The 23,391-nt window shown below is 39.0% G+C and overlaps 1 protein-coding gene across 1 annotated transcript in view; it reads left to right on the top strand.

Annotated features, from left to right (window-relative positions):
• The window catches only part of DHX15 (DEAH-box helicase 15), a 48,269-nt gene extending 25,285 nt beyond the window's left edge, over positions 1-22,984 (top strand). Inside the window, exons 6-14 of the mRNA XM_006154930.2 lie at positions 2,719-2,886; positions 7,681-7,767; positions 11,700-11,849; positions 12,206-12,314; positions 13,071-13,262; positions 16,070-16,192; positions 17,423-17,613; positions 20,183-20,352; positions 21,781-22,984. Of these exons, the coding sequence (XP_006154992.1) occupies positions 2,719-2,886; positions 7,681-7,767; positions 11,700-11,849; positions 12,206-12,314; positions 13,071-13,262; positions 16,070-16,192; positions 17,423-17,613; positions 20,183-20,352; positions 21,781-21,898 (1,308 nt within the window). The 3' untranslated portion in view covers positions 21,899-22,984. The remainder of the gene's footprint in view (positions 1-2,718; positions 2,887-7,680; positions 7,768-11,699; positions 11,850-12,205; positions 12,315-13,070; positions 13,263-16,069; positions 16,193-17,422; positions 17,614-20,182; positions 20,353-21,780) is intronic.
• The last annotated feature ends 407 nt before the right edge of the window (positions 22,985-23,391 follow it).

Raw genomic sequence — 23,391 nt, 5'->3', positions numbered from 1 at the left:
GTTCTACAGTGCTGGAAATACTCTCTATCTGCTGTTCAGTGTGGTAGCCACTAGCAACATCAGGCTTTGAATACTGAAGTGTGATTAGTCTGAGGGGGCTAAATCTTTCATTTTTAGTGTACATGTGCTACATGTGCTAACTTACTTGTTGGCTGTGTATGACCTGCTAGTTACAAGTTGCTTTTCCATTTTTAAAGGACTGTGAACTTAAATAAAAAAGCTTATGCAGCATAGATGGTGTATGGGTACATAGCCTAGAATTTTTTGGCACTCTACAGTAACAGGTCTGATTCTAGCTCTGAACACGTTTCCACGCGTGAACAGTGGATTGTCTGCCTGAGGAAAGAGAAGTTGTTAAAGCAAAGATTTCTATTTTTGGCACATTTGCCAAAGGGCAGGTTTCTGCCAGAGAGGAACAGAGTGAGAAGGAGAGGGAAAGTGGGAAAGCACCCTGCATGGGGAATGGTCACGCTGCGATCCCTTGTCCATGTCTCCCTTTTGGGATTTTTGACATTCATTTACACGTGCCTTGCATCTTTTTCAAGCCACTGGGCCTGGGACTGAAATCACACAGTGGCCTATGTGGGATTCAGCCACCTTCACCACTACGGCACCAGCAGGCCTCAAAACAGATTGTTCTATTCTACACTTACTGAAAAGGCAAAATTGGTAAAATGCAGAACTCTGAATCTTTAACAAGCTCCTCAGGCTATTTGTATATTTCCTTCTGTTTAAGGGTCATAACTTTGGAGGAATTTTTTAGCCAGTGTGATGATAGTACACTTATGACCCCTTAAATAGTTGTGGGAAGTTGCCATAGTTTCTTTCACTGTCAAAGATCTGTTTTTAGGTTTTTGCCATAGGGCATATGCACTCACAGAGACAGAGAGGGAAAGTAAGAAATCACCCCCAGGGGAAAGGCTATCACACAATCCCTTCTTCATTCTCGTCTTGGGATTTAGGGGCATGCACATGTGCTCATTACTAAGGGTGCATGTGTTTGCCAGAGAGACAGGAAGTGAGACTCAACCCCTCACACCCTGGGGCGGGGGCTTGGCCATGCTGCCATCCCTTCTCTTCTGTTCTCCTTTGGGATCTTGGGCAGGCACGCACACACAATGCTTGGTATGAATTTCAAGCTACTGGGTCCAGGCCTTGATCGGCAGTTGGCCATGTGGGAGTATAGTACCTTAACCACTGTGCTAACTGCTCCTCCCACTCCCTTGCATTTTAAGTCACTGTGTCCAGGTTTTGAGCACTTACCAGCCATGTAGGCATCTAGCACCCTAAAACCCCTTTAAGGTCTGCTGTTTGATCACCTTCCACTAGAATGTAAACTTTTGGGGGAGGCTGAAGGGGGAGATTTTTGCTGTAAGGCGTGTGTGCTAGCCAGAGAGACAGAAAATGGGAAATCACGCGCATACATACGCACATGCACACCCGGGAGTGGGGGCGTGGAGGACCACATTGCAATTCCTTCTCCATTCTCCTCTTAGGATTTTGAGCATGCATGCACACGTGGCTGGCATGAGTTTCACGTCCCTAGATCCTAATTCAGGCTGCAGTCAGCCACGTGGGCGTCCAGCACCTTAACTGCATATCACCTGCTAGCCTCATAGAACGTAAACACTTATTTAGGCTCAGGTTCTGAACAGGTTTGCTTGCTGTATAATATTTGAGCAAATGCTTTTGAATTAAGAACTATAAATGTTGAGTAATTTTTTTTTAATCCCTGGATTTCTTCAGGATGATTCTTAACGGTATCTGGCTTACCGGGAAGGATGGGAAGGGTCTGTTTGAGACTGTCAGCGGTGCTTGTCTTTCTGCGTGTGTCACTCACATGAAAGAAAGAAACATGACTTTTTTTGACCTGAGATTGGGGCCATCCTTTTGTATCATTTTTTTGTTTTGTTTTGAGAAAATAATTTGTTGATGAGGAGCGTTTCTTACTGGGTCACCCACTGGACAGGCTGCCTAATATTTAGCAGGCTCTTTGACATACTTCCTGATTTAATCAATGTTTCAATAAAATTCAGAATACATGACCATCGTGTGCCTCCCCTCCGACCCTCCATTTTTAAGTCCCTTGCCGCTCCGGAGCTGCTATCTTTCTCCCAGAGTTCATTATGTCTTCTCTTTTAACTTTGATTTAAATGCAGATGTATCGTAATAGTTTGGCAGGGAAATTTTTAAAGCTGCTTTAAGATATTTGGGTTAGCCTAGTTCTTAAATATCTGTTGATACTGTAAAGGTGTTTGTTCTCATTAGGCACAATGAAGCAAATCTTCCATATAATTGCATTAGTGATACGTGACATTAAAGCGTAATTGGCTTATTTAAAATATCTAGCACATCAATTTCTTTTAGATTGTGAAAATTGAAAAGGTCATGAGTGCAGTTAAATATTCCTGGGTGAGAAATTTCAATTTTAGTACAATTTGTTGAGAATTAATTAGGAAATCTGACTCTAAGGAAGAGGATATAGAATACAAATAGGGCAGTTACATATTCATTTAAATAAAGAAATCAAAGTTCCTTGATTGTTTAGGAAATCCTCTCTGAAATTTGCTAAATTAGTTTTGGTTACTGTATTTTAGTAAGAGTATCTGAGAAATGCAAGCACATTATGTACATAAAATAACTGCATAAAAGTTAGTTTCTGATAAATATCTAAAATTTTTAGTATTTTATTTTCAAACTTGAAATTTTATTTTATAGGAAATTGATGAAGCCTGTAAGAGAATAAAGCGTGAAGTTGATGATTTGGGCCCCGAAGTCGGTGACATTAAAATCATTCCATTATACTCCACTCTTCCACCTCAGCAGCAGCAGCGTATTTTTGAGCCTCCGCCTCCAAAAAAACAGAATGGTGCAATTGGAAGAAAGGTGACACTAGAAATAGTCTTTGTAAACATTTCTGAAAGAATTGTTTGGGAGATACCAAACTGTGTGCTTATATAAGGCTGAATTGTGGACAGTCGAGATTGGGGTTATATGCAAAAACTAATTTCCATTTCCAAAGTAAATAGTACAAACATGTCTTGAGGTATAGTTCTGCATGTCTTTTGGCACTAGGGTAAGAACATGTACTGGTTTCTCAAATCTCTCGCTACTTGGTCCCTCCACAGCAAATGGAAGATCGGTTAGGGCCGGTAAGAAAGGGGGATCAGTGGCTCACACCTGTTTTCCCAGCTACTCAGCAGGCTGACGCAGGAGCATCCAGAGTTGGAGGGCAGCTTAGGCAGCATACCTAGAGCCCCCAGTCTCTGAAAGACAAAGAAAGAGGGCAGATGGCCAAGTGGTCATGTATTTTTAATGCTGGTCAGGCCAGCTCTGTGGACTCAGATGGGGATGCCAGCTGAAACCCTGAAACAGCTGAAATGTGCTCCAGCCAAACACTAGCAGACAAGATGCACAAGGGACTGTCAGGCCCAAGGCTTGGTAGACCACTTAGAAGCCAAAGGACTGGTGGGATTGTGGGGACGGGGAAGGGTGGGTGAGAATTAAGGTGCATACAGGTTATGTGAGGGAAAGTGAGTGGGTACTGGAGCAGCGAGAACCACATTCAGGTGCTGATTCCTATTTTATTAAAATAATGCTGCAACTTTCATGATGTCGTGTTTCTATTTTAGAAGTGAAGAATGGAGGGCTAAAGCTTGATTGTGCTGTCACTAATTACACAGTTACGGTGCCAGTTGCTAGAATGGAGTTTTCATTCAAAAGTGCTCCCTGTTACTGATTATGATCACAGTTAATTTAAGATTACATAGGAACAGTGAAGAGATTTATTGTCTGCTTCTAATTGTGAAAAACAAAACACAATCAGATTCAATTTTTGTTAAAATTGTTTGTTCTGATAGAAGGATAGAAGCTATCATAGGATAGATTTAAATAAAAATATTGAGGCTTTTTGAACAAAGAATAATAACAAATTTTAAATTCTATGCAGTTGTAATTCTGTACAACTGTATTTGAGTACCTTCTGTAAATTAGTGCCTTTTTATCTTCTCATTCTATTAGTTTATATAGAGTCAGTTTTGTAAGCTGATTGTGGTGGTACAAATGGAACAGCAACTTAGTATTAAAGTTGTAAAGTGTAGGCTATATTAAAGGTTAAGTTTTATGGGCATGTGAGTACTTAATGACTGCTTTTCGCAGGATCTCCCCATTACAGAGTCTTCCTGTCTTAGCCTCCCACCTTGGAGGACAGGCATGTACAACTTCGCCCTGCCTGTTTACCTTGGCCTGGGAACTCACCCTGGGCCTCCTGTGTAGTCAGCGTCAGCCTCCCTGATGTACCAGAAGCCATCACAGCATAGCCCATATGCATACTTCAGTTAGCATTACCTTTACAAATACTTACTGGGTTCTTTTTAGGTCCGCTTGTTAAGGGCACTAATGGTGAACTATTTCAAGTTTTTAACCATTAGAATGGTTGACAACACAATACATGTGTTAATATAAGGGTAGATTGGAAGTTTATTCAGGTATTTGACTACAGTAGCCTTTTGCATACATTAAGTTTACCCCTTGGTAAATCATTTCTGTGCCTCTTTTGACTATGACTTCAGATTTTTTTTTTTTATTGCATTGGCGTTAGTAAAAATCCAGCAATTTTTCTTTGATTTAAAATACTTAGTTTTTGGCCCAGGCACAGTGGTATGAGCTACGAAGACCCTCTGCTTCGCAGACTGAGAACAGATAGGAGACCTGGGTTTGAGTCCTTGTGCAGTCTAAAGGCCAGGGGCAGTGACTTGAAACTGTAATCCCAGAAATTCTTGGAGATAGAGGCAGGAGGATCATGATGTGGTGAGGCCTTGTCTTTGGACTAACATATAAAATGAAATCTTTTCTTTTAATTAATCTTGTTCATACAAATAACTACTTTTTCTGTAGTTTATTCTACAGCTTACTATTATGACTTGGCCTACATTGCTCAGTAAAAAAGAACTTGGCCCTTTAGAGATGGTTCTGTAGTTGTAAAGATAGGCTCAATAATCTGTGATCTGAAGATGGTTTACTGTGGTACCTGAGACATTTAAAAGCAAGCAAGTTAATGTCATTTAATTAGAGAATCCCCATAGACTTCCCTGGGGAATAAAAATGTCAACTAATTTAACCTAAAGGCATTATTACGTCCAGATAGTATTGAAATAAGGTAACCCAACTACTCTTGAGTTCTCTTTTGAAGAGGAATTACTGAACTAAGCCAAGGTGGGTCCCATTAGGAGGAGGATGGACACTGAGGAAAAGGAGATTCTTTTGGTGCTTGTTCCAAACTTGTTACTGTAGGACCTATTCTATATTTTGGATTATTTGCCAGAAATAGTGAGGTTTAAATAGTCTTTAAGGTTTTTGGAATGCTTATTCTGAAGTGTGTCTAGAAAGCTTGTAATGGTTGATTTTTACTAGTAATATGCATGTTGACAATTCAGGATTGCCTTGTCTCCTGATTGGTTCCTAATAGTGCTGCATTTACATCTAGAACAAGCTTAGGATTTGTCTTACTCAGTACTGGGTTCCAAGGCAACTTTTACAACATCTTCTTTTTTAATGAACTCATTGCAATTGTAGCAGTGATAACTATCACACTCCACTCATTGGGCTAGATATAGATACTCTTACACTGTTAAGCAAAAATCTTGCCTCTCATACAGCACTACTGCCTTGCACTTGGGAGTTTACAGGCCAGCCAGTAGGCTAAAGTTTGTCTGTTCTTTTGTGTTATGTGTAGGTATACGTTGTATTTCTTCTTTTGTTTTTCCAGCTCCAGTGATAGTCGAAGAAATATTTCTATGTTGGATTTGTTAACATGAGTTTTTTCCCTTTTATCCGGGATAAACCTCACCATTTCACAATACTACCCTTGTTACTATGGTGTGCTGGATACTTCACTAATAAATCAGTATAGAATGTTCTGTATTGAAAATTTATTGCCTTAAGGCTTTTTATTCATTTATTTTTAGTCCTTGGGAAAAGCCCCCAAGATCATAAGGATTAATTTTGCATTTATATTTTGGGAGTTGACTTTTGACTGGCAGTGGACACATTTAATCATGACATGGGGATTCTTAAACACTTGAAGAATCTTAAATTTTAGGGACCAGCAGTTAGCGTAATGGCTATGTTGCTGGACTCCCATGTAGTCGACCGTGGTTCACGTCCCAGACCCGGTGGCTTAAAACTCAGCCGTGTGTGTGCGTGCCCAAGATCCCTGGAGAAGGGATTGTGGTGTGGCCATCCTCCCTGGGGGAGGATGATTTCTTGCCTGATGTCTCTCTGTCTCTCTCTCTTGTCTGTCTGGCGAGCACACACACCCTATAGCTAAAACCTCTCCAAAAAAAAAAATCTTAAATTTTAAATAATTGTAAAGAGTTGATTCACATCAAGAAATTTTACCATATTCACTTTGTATTCTATTGTAGAAGGGATATGTTATATGAACTTTTTGCTAGTACTGTTTCCTTTTCTCTTCTGAGCAGATCTTGCTTTGATGGACTATCTTAAATGCCATATTCTCAGTAAGGGCTTTTCTTGTCTGTGCTGTGGAAGTGAACCCTTGAATCTCACAGTGCATCTTTGGTGTCAGTATACTTTCTGTCCATGTCTGTTATTTTACAAACTGTAAAAGCTGTAAGAGCAGACAATATGTGATTCATTTTCTTTGTCCACTTCTTGCATATACGGGCATCTTCAACTCAGTGTTAGTAATCTATTCCTGAAAGTAAGATATCCTAGGCAAAAATACCGTTGAGGAATACCTGTTTCCCATTGTGTAAAAGGAAAAAATTATATATAGCATAATATTTCAAAATCTTTAACCAGTTTCCTAAAACACGTTTAAAATGCAGTAACGGGTAGGCATAGAAAAACAAGCTATCATATTAGTTGTTACTGTTTTAGACCTCATTTCTTGCCAATAAAACATGTATTGTTGCTTTGTGTGTAGTAACATACCGCATTCCTCTGAGACTGTACACTTTCCAAAACTACATTTTATTCTGACAGTCTGCCAGTTCTTATTGGATTGTAACTTGAGCTTTTTCTCTGTGTACCTTTTTATTTTAAATGCTGAGTTTTGGTGCTATAAATAGGAAGTTTTCCTTTGTAGATATTTTCCAAAAACATTGAAAGATATGCTTGTTTTATGACGTTTGAATGTGGGTTAAAGAGTGTTCCGTCTGAGACATCCTGTAACCTGCTTGTGTTGCCTTATCAATATTTTTCTTTTGATGCTGTACTTCTACTCGAATAATAAAAATGCAGTGTGGGCCTAGCCTTGTTTGCGCTAATCGTGTCAGCACCTGGGAGGCTTAGGTTTCTTCCTGGGCCTTCTGACCATGGTGGGTACAGTTGTGTGCCTGCAGTCCTAGCTGATTAGGTAGCCATGGTGCAAGGACTGTGATGTGAGACTGTCAAGGATACCTGTTTATCTCCCCCTACCCCAGCCCCAGAAAGTGGGGAGAAAAATAATAACCTGGAATAACGGCTCTCTTGTGAAAGGAAGTTGCTACTTGGAGCTAAATGGAATTTTGAATCCCTAAACTGTGTCTCTGAATTACTGGCTATTGATCAAACGTCATTTCTAGTTTATTTACTAGTTTGAAGTTCTTTGTGTTAAAGTTAATGGGTGATTTTGTTGTCATGTGAGTGTAATTTATATATTCCCTTTATCAACAGGTAGTTGTGTCCACTAACATTGCAGAGACATCTTTAACAATAGACGGTGTGGTGTTTGTGATTGATCCTGGATTTGCAAAACAAAAGGTACATATTTTAGTGATTTAGTTGGATATTGTAAAAGAGGCATCCCTTCAGAGTAACATTGGCAGTCTTCCTGCTGTGTATCGATTTTTCTTTCTTTTTTTTTTTTTTAAGAATTATTTAATTTATTATTTAATTTTTCACCTTGATCAGAGAGAGGGGAAGTGAGAAAGCAAGCCGCCAGCACTGGGACTTGAACCTCATTCGGCCATGTGGGAGTCCAGCGCCTTAACCACCACACCACTTGCCAACCTCTCCCTCCCTCCCTTCCCCCCCTTCACACACACAACTTGGGAAAGCACTGTTACTTCTGTTTAACAGTGCTGGATATTGGTTTTCACAAATGAATTGTCTACTCAGTAAATAGTCTGTATATTTATTCTTCAAACCCCCTTTAGATGAGTTGATTATATGTTATAGGCCTTGTCACATTATTGGTAGAAAACTTTCCCCTTAAACTGAAATTACATAACTGTTGACTACTTACGGACTGGATTTAAAATGTTTTCTTGGAGTCCACTCTAAAGATCAGATATTAACCTTGCAAGTTCCTTTTCAGGCGAATTTCTTAACTGTCTAACATAAAATGGCAAGGTGCACAAGGTAAAATTGGTCGAACTTAAATTATTCTAAGTCAGGAAGAGTAAAGGTTATTAAGCCATCAATATGTTAAGTGAGAACTTCCTCATGTTAACTTCACTCTTTCAGAGTGATGGGATGAGGTGCCTGAAGAAGGCTTAGGATTAGAACTCTAATGTACAAGTTATAGTGGGTCATCAGTACTACTATGTGTAGGAGTGTTTTTGTTTTTGTTTTTTGAGAGGTTTTTGCGTGCACTCTCCAGAAAGAGACAGAAAGCGAGAAATCACCCCCCAGGGTGGATGGCCATGTCGCAATCCCTTCTCCTCCGTCATTGTCCTCTGGGGATCTGGGGCACACATGCACACGCGCCCGGCATGAGTTTAATCTACTGGGTCCAGGACTCGAACTGTGGTCGGCTACATGAGAGTTCAGCAACATAGCCATTACGCTAACTGCTGGTCCCTACTTTGTGGGGGGTTTTTTTGTTTGTTTTTTTCTTGGGTTTTTTTGTTTGTTTGTTTGTTTGCTATAGGGCGTGTGCGCTCTCCAGAAAGACAGAGTCAAAGAGACAGAAAGTGATAAATCACCCTCCTTGGTGGGGGGGTAGCCCAGCGCAATCCCTTCTCAGGATCTTGGGCGCACACGCACCCAGCATGAGTTTAAGCCACTGGAGTCTGGGAATTGAACCACAGTCGACTACATGGGAGTCCAGTGACGTAGCCCTTACATCATCTGCTGGTACTACTTTGTTTTGGAAGTAACTACAGGCTTTGGGTGTTTCTGTTGGATCGTAGTTTTGTGTTTAAAGAAAGATTCTTTTATTTGTTTTCACATTTCAAATAGGTATACAATCCACGAATCAGAGTTGAGTCCCTCTTGGTGACAAAAGTAAGATATCCTAGGCAAAAATACCGTTGAGGAATACCTGTTTCCCATTGTGTAAAAGGAAAAAATTATATATAGCATAATATTTCAAAATCTTTAACCAGTTTCCTAAAACACGTTTAAAATGCAGTAACGGGTAGGCATAGAAAAACAAGCTATCATATTAGTTGTTACTGTTTTAGACCTCATTTCTTGCCAATAAAACATGTATTGTTGCTTTGTGTGTAGTAACATACCGCATTCCTCTGAGACTGTACACTTTCCAAAACTACATTTTATTCTGACAGTCTGCCAGTTCTTATTGGATTGTAACTTGAGCTTTTTCTCTGTGTACCTTTTTATTTTAAATGCTGAGTTTTGGTGCTATAAATAGGAAGTTTTCCTTTGTAGATATTTTCCAAAAACATTGAAAGATATGCTTGTTTTATGACGTTTGAATGTGGGTTAAAGAGTGTTCCGTCTGAGACATCCTGTAACCTGCTTGTGTTGCCTTATCAATATTTTTCTTTTGATGCTGTACTTCTACTCGAATAATAAAAATGCAGTGTGGGCCTAGCCTTGTTTGCGCTAATCGTGTCAGCACCTGGGAGGCTTAGGTTTCTTCCTGGGCCTTCTGACCATGGTGGGTACAGTTGTGTGCCTGCAGTCCTAGCTGATTAGGTAGCCATGGTGCAAGGACTGTGATGTGAGACTGTCAAGGATACCTGTTTATCTCCCCCTACCCCAGCCCCAGAAAGTGGGGAGAAAAATAATAACCTGGAATAACGGCTCTCTTGTGAAAGGAAGTTGCTACTTGGAGCTAAATGGAATTTTGAATCCCTAAACTGTGTCTCTGAATTACTGGCTATTGATCAAACGTCATTTCTAGTTTATTTACTAGTTTGAAGTTCTTTGTGTTAAAGTTAATGGGTGATTTTGTTGTCATGTGAGTGTAATTTATATATTCCCTTTATCAACAGGTAGTTGTGTCCACTAACATTGCAGAGACATCTTTAACAATAGACGGTGTGGTGTTTGTGATTGATCCTGGATTTGCAAAACAAAAGGTACATATTTTAGTGATTTAGTTGGATATTGTAAAAGAGGCATCCCTTCAGAGTAACATTGGCAGTCTTCCTGCTGTGTATCGATTTTTCTTTCTTTTTTTTTTTTTTAAGAATTATTTAATTTATTATTTAATTTTTCACCTTGATCAGAGAGAGGGGAAGTGAGAAAGCAAGCCGCCAGCACTGGGACTTGAACCTCATTCGGCCATGTGGGAGTCCAGCGCCTTAACCACCACACCACTTGCCAACCTCTCCCTCCCTCCCTTCCCCCCCTTCACACACACAACTTGGGAAAGCACTGTTACTTCTGTTTAACAGTGCTGGATATTGGTTTTCACAAATGAATTGTCTACTCAGTAAATAGTCTGTATATTTATTCTTCAAACCCCCTTTAGATGAGTTGATTATATGTTATAGGCCTTGTCACATTATTGGTAGAAAACTTTCCCCTTAAACTGAAATTACATAACTGTTGACTACTTACGGACTGGATTTAAAATGTTTTCTTGGAGTCCACTCTAAAGATCAGATATTAACCTTGCAAGTTCCTTTTCAGGCGAATTTCTTAACTGTCTAACATAAAATGGCAAGGTGCACAAGGTAAAATTGGTCGAACTTAAATTATTCTAAGTCAGGAAGAGTAAAGGTTATTAAGCCATCAATATGTTAAGTGAGAACTTCCTCATGTTAACTTCACTCTTTCAGAGTGATGGGATGAGGTGCCTGAAGAAGGCTTAGGATTAGAACTCTAATGTACAAGTTATAGTGGGTCATCAGTACTACTATGTGTAGGAGTGTTTTTGTTTTTGTTTTTTGAGAGGTTTTTGCGTGCACTCTCCAGAAAGAGACAGAAAGCGAGAAATCACCCCCCAGGGTGGATGGCCATGTCGCAATCCCTTCTCCTCCGTCATTGTCCTCTGGGGATCTGGGGCACACATGCACACGCGCCCGGCATGAGTTTAATCTACTGGGTCCAGGACTCGAACTGTGGTCGGCTACATGAGAGTTCAGCAACATAGCCATTACGCTAACTGCTGGTCCCTACTTTGTGGGGGGTTTTTTTGTTTGTTTTTTTCTTGGGTTTTTTTGTTTGTTTGTTTGTTTGCTATAGGGCGTGTGCGCTCTCCAGAAAGACAGAGTCAAAGAGACAGAAAGTGATAAATCACCCTCCTTGGTGGGGGGGTAGCCCAGCGCAATCCCTTCTCAGGATCTTGGGCGCACACGCACCCAGCATGAGTTTAAGCCACTGGAGTCTGGGAATTGAACCACAGTCGACTACATGGGAGTCCAGTGACGTAGCCCTTACATCATCTGCTGGTACTACTTTGTTTTGGAAGTAACTACAGGCTTTGGGTGTTTCTGTTGGATCGTAGTTTTGTGTTTAAAGAAAGATTCTTTTATGTGTTTTCACATTTCAAATAGGTATACAATCCACGAATCAGAGTTGAGTCCCTCTTGGTGACAGCCATTAGTAAAGCTTCAGCTCAACAAAGGGCTGGTCGAGCTGGACGTACCAGACCAGGGAAGTGCTTCAGACTTTACACAGAGAAAGCTTATAAAACGGAAATGCAGGTATGGGCTGTCGCGTGTTCTTTCCATAGGCCTGGAAGGTTTACTTCAATTGTAAAGAAATACATAGTTTTTCTTCATCTTGCATTTTAGGACCATAGGGTTATTAGTTCTACCCTGAACAAAATGTAACCTACCAATGTAACTTGTTTTAGCAGTTCTAAGTCGAGTGGCCTGAAACACTTTAAACACTGGAAATGTTGGAGCAAAGTGTTTGCTTAGAGTAACCCCCACGTGTTTTGCTGTTCTGAGGCATTTACACAAAGTAAATGGTCAGGGAGGCAGGGGGCAGATAGGGGTCCTTTAGAGGAGCAAGATGATTAAGGAACATTCAACATGTTTTTGTTTTTGTTTACTAGGATAACACCTATCCTGAAATTTTGCGTTCTAATTTAGGATCAGTTGTATTACAGTTGAAGAAACTGGGTATTGATGATTTGGTCCATTTTGATTTTATGGATCCGCCAGGTATGACTTCGTTAGAGTATACTTTATCAGATCTTTTACCAGAATTGATTCTTAATTCTTCGCATTCTAGTTAGTATATGTTTTAATTATATTTTACTTTTTCTTTCCAGTATGCATCAAAATATATTTTCCATGAGCATGTACTTATTTTTTTCCTTCTGTTTTTACAAGTTATTTTGGGCATTGAGGGTAATTGAATCTTCTGGGCATAAAGATGTAGGGATTAAATTTCTTAAATTTTGTGGAGGGAATAATAAACACATTGGTGTTAAAAATTACTGGGAACCAGCACTTAGCGTAATGGCTATGTCACTGGACTCCCACGGAGTTGACCGCGGTTCACATCCCGGACCCGGTGGCTTAAAACTCACGCCGGGCGTGTGTGCGTGCGTGCCCAAGATCCCGAGAGGAGAATGGAGGAGAAGGGATTGCGGTGTGACCATCCCCCTTGGGGGGTGATTTCTCACTTTCTGTCTCTCTGTCTCTCTCTGTGTCTGGCGAGTGCACGCGCCCTATAGCAAAAAAAACTCTCCAAAAAAAAAATTACTTAATAGATTTAGGAGGAAGGCTTAATTACAGTAAAATTCTGTAATTTTGTATTAGTCATTGTTTCATAGATCTGTATAGTTAAACTTTATGACAATTCGAGTTTAAAATTAGGTCCATAGTAGAATGAGAAATGAGATTGCTTATAGTAGTGTGTCATAGTTTTGCTTGCTTACGGCAACTTGTCTAATAGATTGCCTTTTCCTCCAGCTCCTGAAACTCTGATGAGAGCCCTAGAACTTTTGAATTACCTGGCTGCTTTAAACGATGATGGAGATCTGACTGAATTGGGGTCCATGATGGCAGAGTTTCCTCTAGACCCACAGCTCGCTAAAATGGTTATTGCAAGTTGTGACTACAACTGTTCTAATGAGGTCCTATCTATTACTGCTATGTTGTCAGGTAATAGAGGGAAAGGAACTAAAAAACCCCACTCTTCAAAGTTTGGGTAGACTTCACTGTTTTCATTTTTTAATATTTAGTATGGTAGTGGATTTTATAGATGGCTTTAAGGAACTCACTTTGTTTTCTAAATTCTTTGTAAATAGCTTTTACAGAAGTAAAATAAGTCATGGGGCACAAAGCAGAGTAAAAGACTGGCTCTCTTGAGTGCAGATAACAATGACAATAAGTTAGGGCTCAATCGTAACTGAATTCTTTGGTAGGTCCATCAATGCTGTCTTCGCAGTGCAGTTTATTAACAAATAAACATGCAGGTAGAACTTTTAGTACTATTTAGACACTGTTAAATTCGCCTGTGAGTAATCGTACGTTTACGTTGAGCCTATTCCACCCGTATAAATGTATTCGAGAGTGGCAGTCAATCGTGAATTTCAAACTTAGCATCAATAAATAGAAGTAGTAGTATGTAATTTTAGGCTTAAAATCTAGTTGGTTAATAATAGTGTTTTACAACAGCAGTTAAAACACTGTAAAATAAATAAACATAATAGTCAACATTGGTATATTAAGCCAAGGAAATAGTGGGAGTTTTTTGTTTGTTTTTCTTTTTTTTTTGGTAGCAGGAGACTTCATTACAAATGAATAGTAACTTGAACATGAGATTTCCCCAGAAGGGGGAGAAGTATTGTTAAACAAAAGAAGTCTACATCAACAGTTCACATATTCTGTGCTACTTGTTTACTGCTGAGAAACTGACTTCCAATCAAAAGTAGCTTATTGGTCTTAATAACTAACTACTGCAAATAATTCCAAATGATCTATGGAAATAAAGGCTTAATTGTAAAATTTCTAAGCATAAACTATGGCTTAGTTTAGATGTATGGTATGTTCTAATGGTGTGAATTTTTTACTTAAGAACTAGCTAAAATGTTTTCTTGCAGTTATGACTGATCAGACTCAGAGCAGATGGGCAGGGCAGTATCGAGTCATTTTAATTAAATTGTAGTCTCATTTGCAGAGGTGGTGGTAGGTTGTTGTCTGCGTTTCCTATGTGTTGTTTTGTTAGATTTTCCCGGTTGTGCTTCTTCAGGATTGTAGTTCTAGGCAGTGTGGGGCAAGAGTTAACATTATTTGTATCCTTGCCTGTCCAGCTTTTATTCTTCTAGGTTCTCTTATTAGACATACTGTGGTCACCTTTGTTTGAGTTTAGAATGTTAGCTCTTTAAAATGTTGTCATTGTGATACAGTGGAAATCTCCCAGCTACATCTCCGTCTTGGTTATAGTAGGGCTTATGTACAACACAGGGCTTACTGGTGGTCATCCTCAGTACATGAAGAGAATACACATTTCTGTCAGCACTTTTTAAACAGGCTATCTGTGGGAAATGTGAAGAGTGAGGAAGAAGGCAAAGATCAAAAAAACAGTTTGCTGAGTTTGTAATACTTTTTTGCTATTTAAATAGATTCTGAAGTTTTGATGTCCCAATACAAACAGTGCAAATCAGGGACTTTATGGAGCACTCCTTTATTCATCTTCACTTAACCGTTGGTTAGTTTATATTAATGTTCTTAGCTGTGAGAAGTTTCTGTACCTTTGTGAATTGCCTTGCTTCACTTACATTAAGCAAGACTTTATCATTTCCTACTGTGACCATGTTGTGCTGTCCTCTTGGCTACTTCGGCATCTTTTTTAAAGGGGGAAACTGTATGGAAAAGTGTCATTTGATACTGTATTTGATCTCTGTGGATCCCATTATCTCTTCTCTGAACTGGTAATTTTTTTTTATTATTGACAAGGTTTTAAGAGCTTTAAAAATGTGTTGAATAAGTCCCAAGTTGTCAAGTATTTTTATTTTCATATTACTTTTGTGATTATGGAATTGCTAAAGTGAATTAAGGAAAGTTGTATTTCAAAAAATGTAGTGCACTCTTTGTAACAACTTCAAGTTTTATGTGAATTAATATTGAGGCTCTAAACAAATAACCGAAGTTACATATTTTGGTGACCCTTGAAATAATGACTTTAAGACTTATTGTCAATTTTTAAAATATTGGACTTTGCTTTTATATCGAGGTTTCAATTCAAATAAGGGCTTGTTTTTGTTTTTTTTTTAATCTTGGGACATCACTAATCTTTTTATTGAAATGCTGGAACACTAGACCAAATATCCTGGCCTTTTGAATTTTCTTAATTCAAAGGCAGGTTTAACCTTCCACCACTACTGCTGTCATTCAGACCCCAAGGTTTCCTGCTCTTTTTATGTTCACATGTATTTCTGCTCACCGGTGCTAATAGTGATACCCACCAGTTGGTAATAGCCGCAGCTTTAGGGAAATAATCCCAGTAGCAATACGGCAGTGGACGGTTGCAAAGTTGTTAGTAGCTCTGCAGTGAGCAAGTGCAGCTTCCTGCCTTTCACAGCATTTGGTGGATTCAGTGGAAGGCCTTTTGAAAAATTAGCTAAAAGGCTATCAATACCATAATTCTGGTTATTGGTAAAGCTATCAGCACTGGTTTTAGAAATAAGTTGAGTTTCTAGAATTGTGATGGCCTTCAGGATAGCTGTGTTCAGATCTAGCTAAAATGGCCAGGTACTCTTGTAGCTTTGAAGCCCTCTTGTCTTACACATGTGGTTAGGTGTTAGTGTGCCAAGTCAAGGTAGTAAACAGTCCGAGATGCAGGTGGAGGCCATCCTGCCCTGCCCTATGCTCTGTGAGCTGACCTAGCTAGGCCTTGTTCCTCTATCTGTGAATGCGTGACTCATCGATATGGGCGTTTGTGTTGGGCCCATACCAACCTTGTTTAGTCCCACAGTGTTTTGTTCGCCCCACGGAGGCCAAGAAAGCCGCAGATGAGGCCAAGATGAGATTTGCCCACATTGATGGAGATCATCTGACTCTGCTGAACGTCTACCATGCTTTTAAACAAAGTAAGTGTAAATTAGATTGAAGGCAGCCTTTTGTCTAAATGTCACTTGCAGCATATGAGATATTTCTTCATCTCCCTTTCATTTATTATCTATGACAGCTTTACATTAGAAACCCAGTGGTACTTTAGTAAAACTCCTGACTAGCATTTAAAATAGAAATTGCCAATCTTTTTCAAACTTGCTTATAACTGGGGGTGGGGAAACACCAGTTAGAGAAAGCCTGGGAAAGACAGGGTGATAGTAATGAAAGAATTGTATTAAACTTACCAATTACATATAAATTTTGATAGACTTTTTTTCAGATCAGTGATTCAGTAGTGGAGAAATAGTGTCCTTTGATAGTACATGTAAAAATTTAACTACTTAGACATAGGCCTTGTTTATTGAACATGAGATTCCAAACATCCTTGTAAACTTTAGCATTTGTATTTGAAAGCACGCTTATAAATTACCAAGAGACACATGTCATCATAAAACTAGCCTTTTTAGGTGGTACTGTGGTTCAGGCATAATTAAGGAACAACAATATGCAAAAATAGTTTGAATTCCACTTTTGTACCTTTTATATTGTAGTTGATTATCTTACTTAAGATCATGCTTTTTGGGACCAGCAGTTAGCATAATGGCTATGTCACTGAACTCCCATGTAGCTGACCGTGGTTCAAGTCCTGGACCCGGTGGCTGCTTAAACTCAGGTTGGGCACGTGTGCGTGCGTGCCCAAGATTCCGAAAGGAGAATAGAGGAGAAGGGATTGCAGCGTGGCCATCCCCCCTGGGGGTGGTTTCTCGCTTTCTATCTCTCTGTCTCTCTCTGCCTTTGTGGCAAGCACACATGTCCTATACCAAAAACCTCTCAACATAAACAAATAAGATCGTGCTTTTTTTTTGAAAACAAACAAGATATGGCATTTTACCAAATTCTTCCAACGTACCTGTGTCTATTAGACATTCTGTTAGAACAGCCAATGATTAAAATAATTCAAAATCACAGAGAACAGTTTATTCACAATCATTATTTTGAATCCAATAGCCAGAAACTTTACCACTGTTCTGGTTTTGAACCATACTTCAGATTTTAAGGAAAGTTGGTAATATTGCAGTTCATTTAAAGAAAATAAATCTTTCTGTTTTATTTAATTCACTGATTATAACGGTTTTCCTTTTGAATTAGGAAATATTCCTGTGTAGGTAATTCACGGTCCCCTTTTTCCTCTCCCCCCAACCTTTTAGATCACGAGTCAGTTCAGTGGTGTTACGACAACTTCATTAACTACCGGTCCCTGATGTCCGCGGACAATGTGCGCCAACAGCTCTCCCGGATTATGGACAGATTTAATTTGCCTCGCCGGAGTACTGATTTTACAAGCAGGGACTATTATATTAATATAAGAAAAGCTTTGGTTACTGGGTATTTCATGCAGGTATGTGAATAATACAGGAATGTGGAATTAAAAGCTCATATGGTACTGTTTTTTCAGTCATTTGAATTCATTTATACACAAAAGTGAATTTAATAGTGCTGATAGAAATTTATCATAAGTGTTAGTTAGGTCTAGTTACCCTGAAACAGATGTATTAAGGTACTTTATGTGTCTAAGTAACAAATTTACATAGCAGTAGACCAGTTATGTAGGAGTCAGTTTAGGCATGAATTTTTGGTTATTGTAGCCTTTGTTTCCCCGAATGAATCCTTGGCCGTTTTTGGTTGTGATTTGCACCTGTTTGTTCAGGAATGTAAATTTCAATCCTGTACTTTTGATAAATGTATTAAAGATGCTCTGAATCTAAATTTTAATTTTGAACATTGTCATAGCAGTCGTAAATGGAAGGCTATGCCCTTCAAAATTCTAATATTCAGATACCTAGATTTTATTCCCAGCTCTGCATAATATTCATTTGTATTTAAAACTAAGACCCTTGGGCACTACAAAGGCCAAAATGGCTTTTGTGTTAAGAAATAAAGATGAAGAATAAAAGGAGTGTAAAACAGAGGAATGATGTTTGAATAATAGAGAACTCGGGGGTGATAAAATTGAAAACAAACAGTTCATTACTTGGATTGGGATTGGTTCTTTTGTAATTGACTCTTCTGTCTCCTGCTTGTTCATTTTCTTTGTGTCTATTAAGCAAAATGTGTGGCTGGCTCTAAGGCCAGATAAGCTCACTAGATAAAATATAGGCAGTCATTTTCAGTGAAAAATCAAAGATCAGTGTCATATCTGTGTTTCAATTAAAGTAGTAGTAGCTGTTTATTGTAACAACTTATGATACAAGCTTAGGCGAATAATAGAGTTAGATCTGAAGATTCTTTTTTCATATTCTTAATTATATTTATACTGTTAATATATGTTTATCTGCTAGCATATGCTAACTTATTTACCTGCTCTAAATTTGCTTTAAATAATCCAAGAAAGACGGCTTTAAGTTTGCTTTGAATATTACCTAAGACCATATTTAAGCCTTATAGGTTTTTTTTTTAAAAAAAAAAAAAAAAAGGTTTTTGCTGTAGGGCGGGTGCGCTTTCCAGAAAGACAGAGACAGAAAGTGAAAAATCAACCCCCCAAAGGGAGATGGCCATGCCACAATCCCTTTTCCATTCTCCTCAAAGGATCATGGGTATGCATGCACATGCGGCCGGTGTGTATTTAAGCCACCCGGGTCCAGGATTAGAACTACGGTCGACTACATGGGAGTCCAGCAACATTGCTATTATGCCAACTGCTGGTCCCGCATTACAGCTTCTTAATTCTCATCCTAGATTAAAATTTGTTAGAGATAGCATGCAGTATATAGTATGTAGCACATAGTAGGTGCTTACTAAATACTGAATGAGACTGAGTTTATTTTCTGTTATTCATACATATTTATGCAGGGTCCTAGAAATGAAAAGGACTTATTTGCTTTGGTATATGATGATTATTATATGAGTGCCACCAACCAAAATATTTGATATTATAAGAATACACATATAACTTCTGTTTTTTCCCATTTAAAAAAAAAATCATTTCCTTCCCTGCCCGGAATGGTGCACATGTTCACCAAAAACATAGGAAGGGAGGGAAAATGAGAGCACACCCCCTCAGAGGGGATGGCATGCCATAATTTCTTCTCCATTTTCTTAGGATTTTGGCCTCATAACACAACATTCCTGGTTTGTTTTTCAGACTGCTCTGTCCTGGACTCAAACCTTGTAGTTGTCCATGTAGGATCTAGCCACCTTAATAACCACCTCGCCACTGGCTGATTCCTGTTTGATTTTTGCCTTACTGTATGAGAAAGAAATAAGTACTCCTGACAGGGTGTTCACCTTCGTGTCGTGATCCACCCCCAGCCTCAGCCAGCCTGGCTCACAAAATGTACGTGTGCACACCGTGTGCACACAGGCCTTGGGACGGGCACCCAGGCTCTTCGTGCGGGTCCAGTTACATTGCTGCGGCATTACCCTCTGACCCCTCAGTCATCTCTCTCTTCTCATTTACTGTCTTCAGTTTCTTTCTTTGCGTGAATATTCTAGTACCTGCTCACATGTTCCATTGCTGGTAACTGGCACTGAAGAGCCTAAAGCAGGAGGGGCCAGATAGTAATATGTTAGGCTGAGTGGACTCATTAGGTCCCTGACAAAGCTGCTAACTCTGTCACTAGTGTGACAAAAACTAGAGACTAATGGGTGTGTCTACCTTGCACTAAAACTATAGATACTGAAATTTCAGTTTCATGCAATTTTGCTGTTTCATCAAATAAGTGTACGTATATACGTATGTTCTCTGCATTTAAAAATGTATAAATCATTTTTGGCTCACAGGCTGTGAATTAGAGTTGACTCATAGGCCATAGTTTCCTGACCAGTCAGTGATGAATGAGTTATAGCCATAGAATAAAAAGCAAGTGATGGGGCCTCGCTGTCCCTAATTATATAGAAAGCGTTTCCCACTTTGTTTAAAGCTCACACTGGTAGCAGAGCACCATGGTGATTTGCTGGTTTTGTTCCAGGTGGCACACTTAGAGCGAACGGGACACTATCTCACTGTGAAAGATAACCAGGTGGTTCAGTTGCACCCCTCCACTGTTCTTGACCACAAGCCTGAATGGGTGCTGTATAACGAGTTTGTCCTAACGACAAAGAATTACATCCGGACGTGTACAGACATCAAGCCAGAATGGTAGGCATGCTTTTCATTCTCATAGTTGTAATTTTGTTCGGAATGGACTCTCCTTGTTGCAGCGTCCTGGATTCCCATTCACACCACGGGGAACTTGACTTTCTCCTCAGGTGGGATGCACCCCTCCGCAGTGAGTGAGTATAGGGAATGATCTGATGGTGTGATTGAGCTCTCATAGTCGTTTCCTCTGGCAAGAGGACAGTGGGGTTATTGACATGGGTGGGATTTAGTACCAGGTACCAGGTTAGGGTTGGGTTATACTCACAGTGAAGCCAGGGTCATTCTCTTGCTGTTGTTGATTATTTCCAGTCAGGACTGATCCCTGGCTCTAGAAATTTATCATCTTACATACATATTTCACGTGTCCCATTACAATTACTTCTCAACTGTTTGTTTATATATTGGTGTTTTAGGAGCAATATAAACATAAAATAAGTTTTGTGTCTTAGTTCGTTAGTTTTACAAAATGTGATCAGAACTGATTTATTTGCGACGCAATAACCTCTACTCCTGTGGTTTCTCTTTGGTTTGGGTTTGTATTGGCCAGAACTCATGTATACACTAGATGGGAAGCGCCATCCAGGAGCAGTTGATCTGAAAGCACTGCAGTGTCACCCGTCACTCGCCCTGTGTTAGTGCAGCTTCTCGCCTGTTCTCCTTCCAGGCTTTGCTTTTTTGGGGGGGGCGGGGGGAGAGGTTTTTGCTATAGGGCGCATGCACTCACCAGACAGACAGAGACACAGAGACAGAAAACGAGAAATCAGCCCCCAGGGGGGATGGTCACACCACAATCCATTCTCCTCTCGGGATCTTGGGCACGCACGCACACACGCCCGGCGTGAGTTTTAAGCCACTGGGTCCGGGGCGCAAACCGCGGTCAACTATGTTGGGAGTCCAGCGACATAGCCATTACGCTAACTGCTGGTTCCCTCCTTCCAGGCTTCTGACACTTAAATGAAGATACTACTACTCTATCTTAAATGCTCTGTTGAGAAAAAACTATGGCTAAACATTGTAAGCGATTTAAGTCAAATATATTTTTATAGCTACTAAAATGTTGAAAATAAGATGAATACTAGGGTGTTGTAAATAAAGCCTGCATTATTACCCTTACGGTGGTCAAAATAGTGTGTTAAGAAGAGAACAATGACCTTGTATTTTTTTTATCTTTGTATTAATGCAGAGCTTTTAAAAGAATATAACTTAAAAGTTTATGATGAGTCTAAATTTGGAAAATTGGAGAATTAACATCTTTTCAAAATATTTAGTACATTTGTAAAAGTGTGAGGATCAGGTCTCTGAATTTTTATCATCCACTTCGATTTGTATGTAGATTGGCCTTTATCAGTGTGTTGAATAATGCCTGTCCTGTTAGCAGCAACTCCAGCACTTTAGTTAATTTGGTCATTTTTCCTCTTTTTTGGACAGGTTGGTGAAAATTGCCCCTCAATATTATGACATGAGCAATTTCCCCCAGTGTGAAGCAAAGAGACAGTTGGACCGCATCATTGCCAAACTTCAATCCAAGGAATATTCACAGTACTGAATGCTTAGAACTGAAGTTATTCAGAGGACAGCTTTAAAAGATGAATGAACTCAAAAGTTCAAGTTGTGCTCTTCACGTTGGTTCAATAATGGCCTTTATTTGAAAGCTTTTTAATTTTTCTTTACAGTAAATATTCCATTCTGATTTCATAAATTAAACATTTATGCCTCCCTTTTGTGTTGACACTGTAGCTCATACTGGAAAAGTCGATCAATGTTTTGCAGTTTATTGAAAGTAGTTCTATATATAACAATGTTATAAGCATTTCTTTAGAAATGGTTGAAAATGCTTCTAAAATGTGATTATCGACCATGGTATGCATGATCGTTGTAATTGTTGACATTCCTTTTAGAAGTTGTGAAATGTTACAACTTGTGCTTATGTAGACACAATCTTCTGTCTCAGTACAGAGGCACTGACTTCAATAAAGTCTATTTATACTAATTTTGGCCAAAGCCCTTTGGTATCTTTGTTCTAGTCTCTAAATATAGCCTTTTCTTCTTCCCAAGTTGTGGGGCTTTTTCCCTTTTTATTAAAACTGTACTAGTATTGCATAGTATCTTTCTACAAGGAGTATTCCTTAGGTGAAGTAGTCACTAGAGCAATATTTTTAAGAGCATAGCTTAGCATTTTGCTAGGTAAATCATGATGTGATCTAATGGGATAAAGTGTGTAATGTTCCTTTGAAATTGGATCTCCTAAGACAGAATAATGGAACGTTTTTTTCCCCTCTTTTAAGTTCATTTCATAAAGCTGATAATTTAATTTATTATATTGTTACCACATTTTTGTCAAATCTTTTTATTATACTTAGGTGTAAACATTTTAAGCCTCTGAAACATGTTTTATTTGTATTCAGATATTGTATTGTGGATCTCAATCAATTTTGCTAAATTCTCAGTGTTGGAAATTTTTATGCAATATACAAAGTAACTCATATAAAGTGTTAAAAGGTTAAAATGTGAATTTGACCTTCCATTTTCTATAACAGGCGGTAGACAGGTCAGAAGCCCTATTGGAACCAAAATGAGGTATTTGATGTGGCCCATCAGAGATTCTGTAATAAATCTGTTCTCTCAGACTAAATACTGTACTCATTCATGCCTGAATCCCTCTACTTTTTCCTTCCCCCATTCTGTGTTAACAGAAACATGTAGTGTGTGTCATTTCGATTTAAATATACTTGGAAACATTTTCTAGTATATTACTTGGGAAGTTTGTTGAAAAAATTAAGCCATTCTAATGTTAGGTAGCTGTTACTAAATGATACCCCGTGGCTTTAAAAAGTTTATATTTTTGTTAGTACCTGATTTTGTTCCCACAGAATAAGCTTCATGCAGATTGTATTTATCCTACATCATGTATTGGCAACACTATTTGTTAAGAAAGTCTAGGTGGTTAGTGTTTTCACTATAAAAAGGCAGCTCTTGCCAAGAAAATGTGTCACCTTAATTTATGCCACAAGTGTAGTTTAGAAAACAAGTTCCCTTTCT

Source organism: Tupaia chinensis, unplaced genomic scaffold (assembly GCF_000334495.1).
Source record: "Tupaia chinensis unplaced genomic scaffold, TupChi_1.0 Scaffold000426_1, whole genome shotgun sequence".
Lineage (NCBI taxonomy): Eukaryota > Metazoa > Chordata > Mammalia > Scandentia > Tupaiidae > Tupaia > Tupaia belangeri.
Note: the sequence above shows the minus strand (reverse complement) of the source record. Positions and strands in the feature narration are given on the sequence as shown.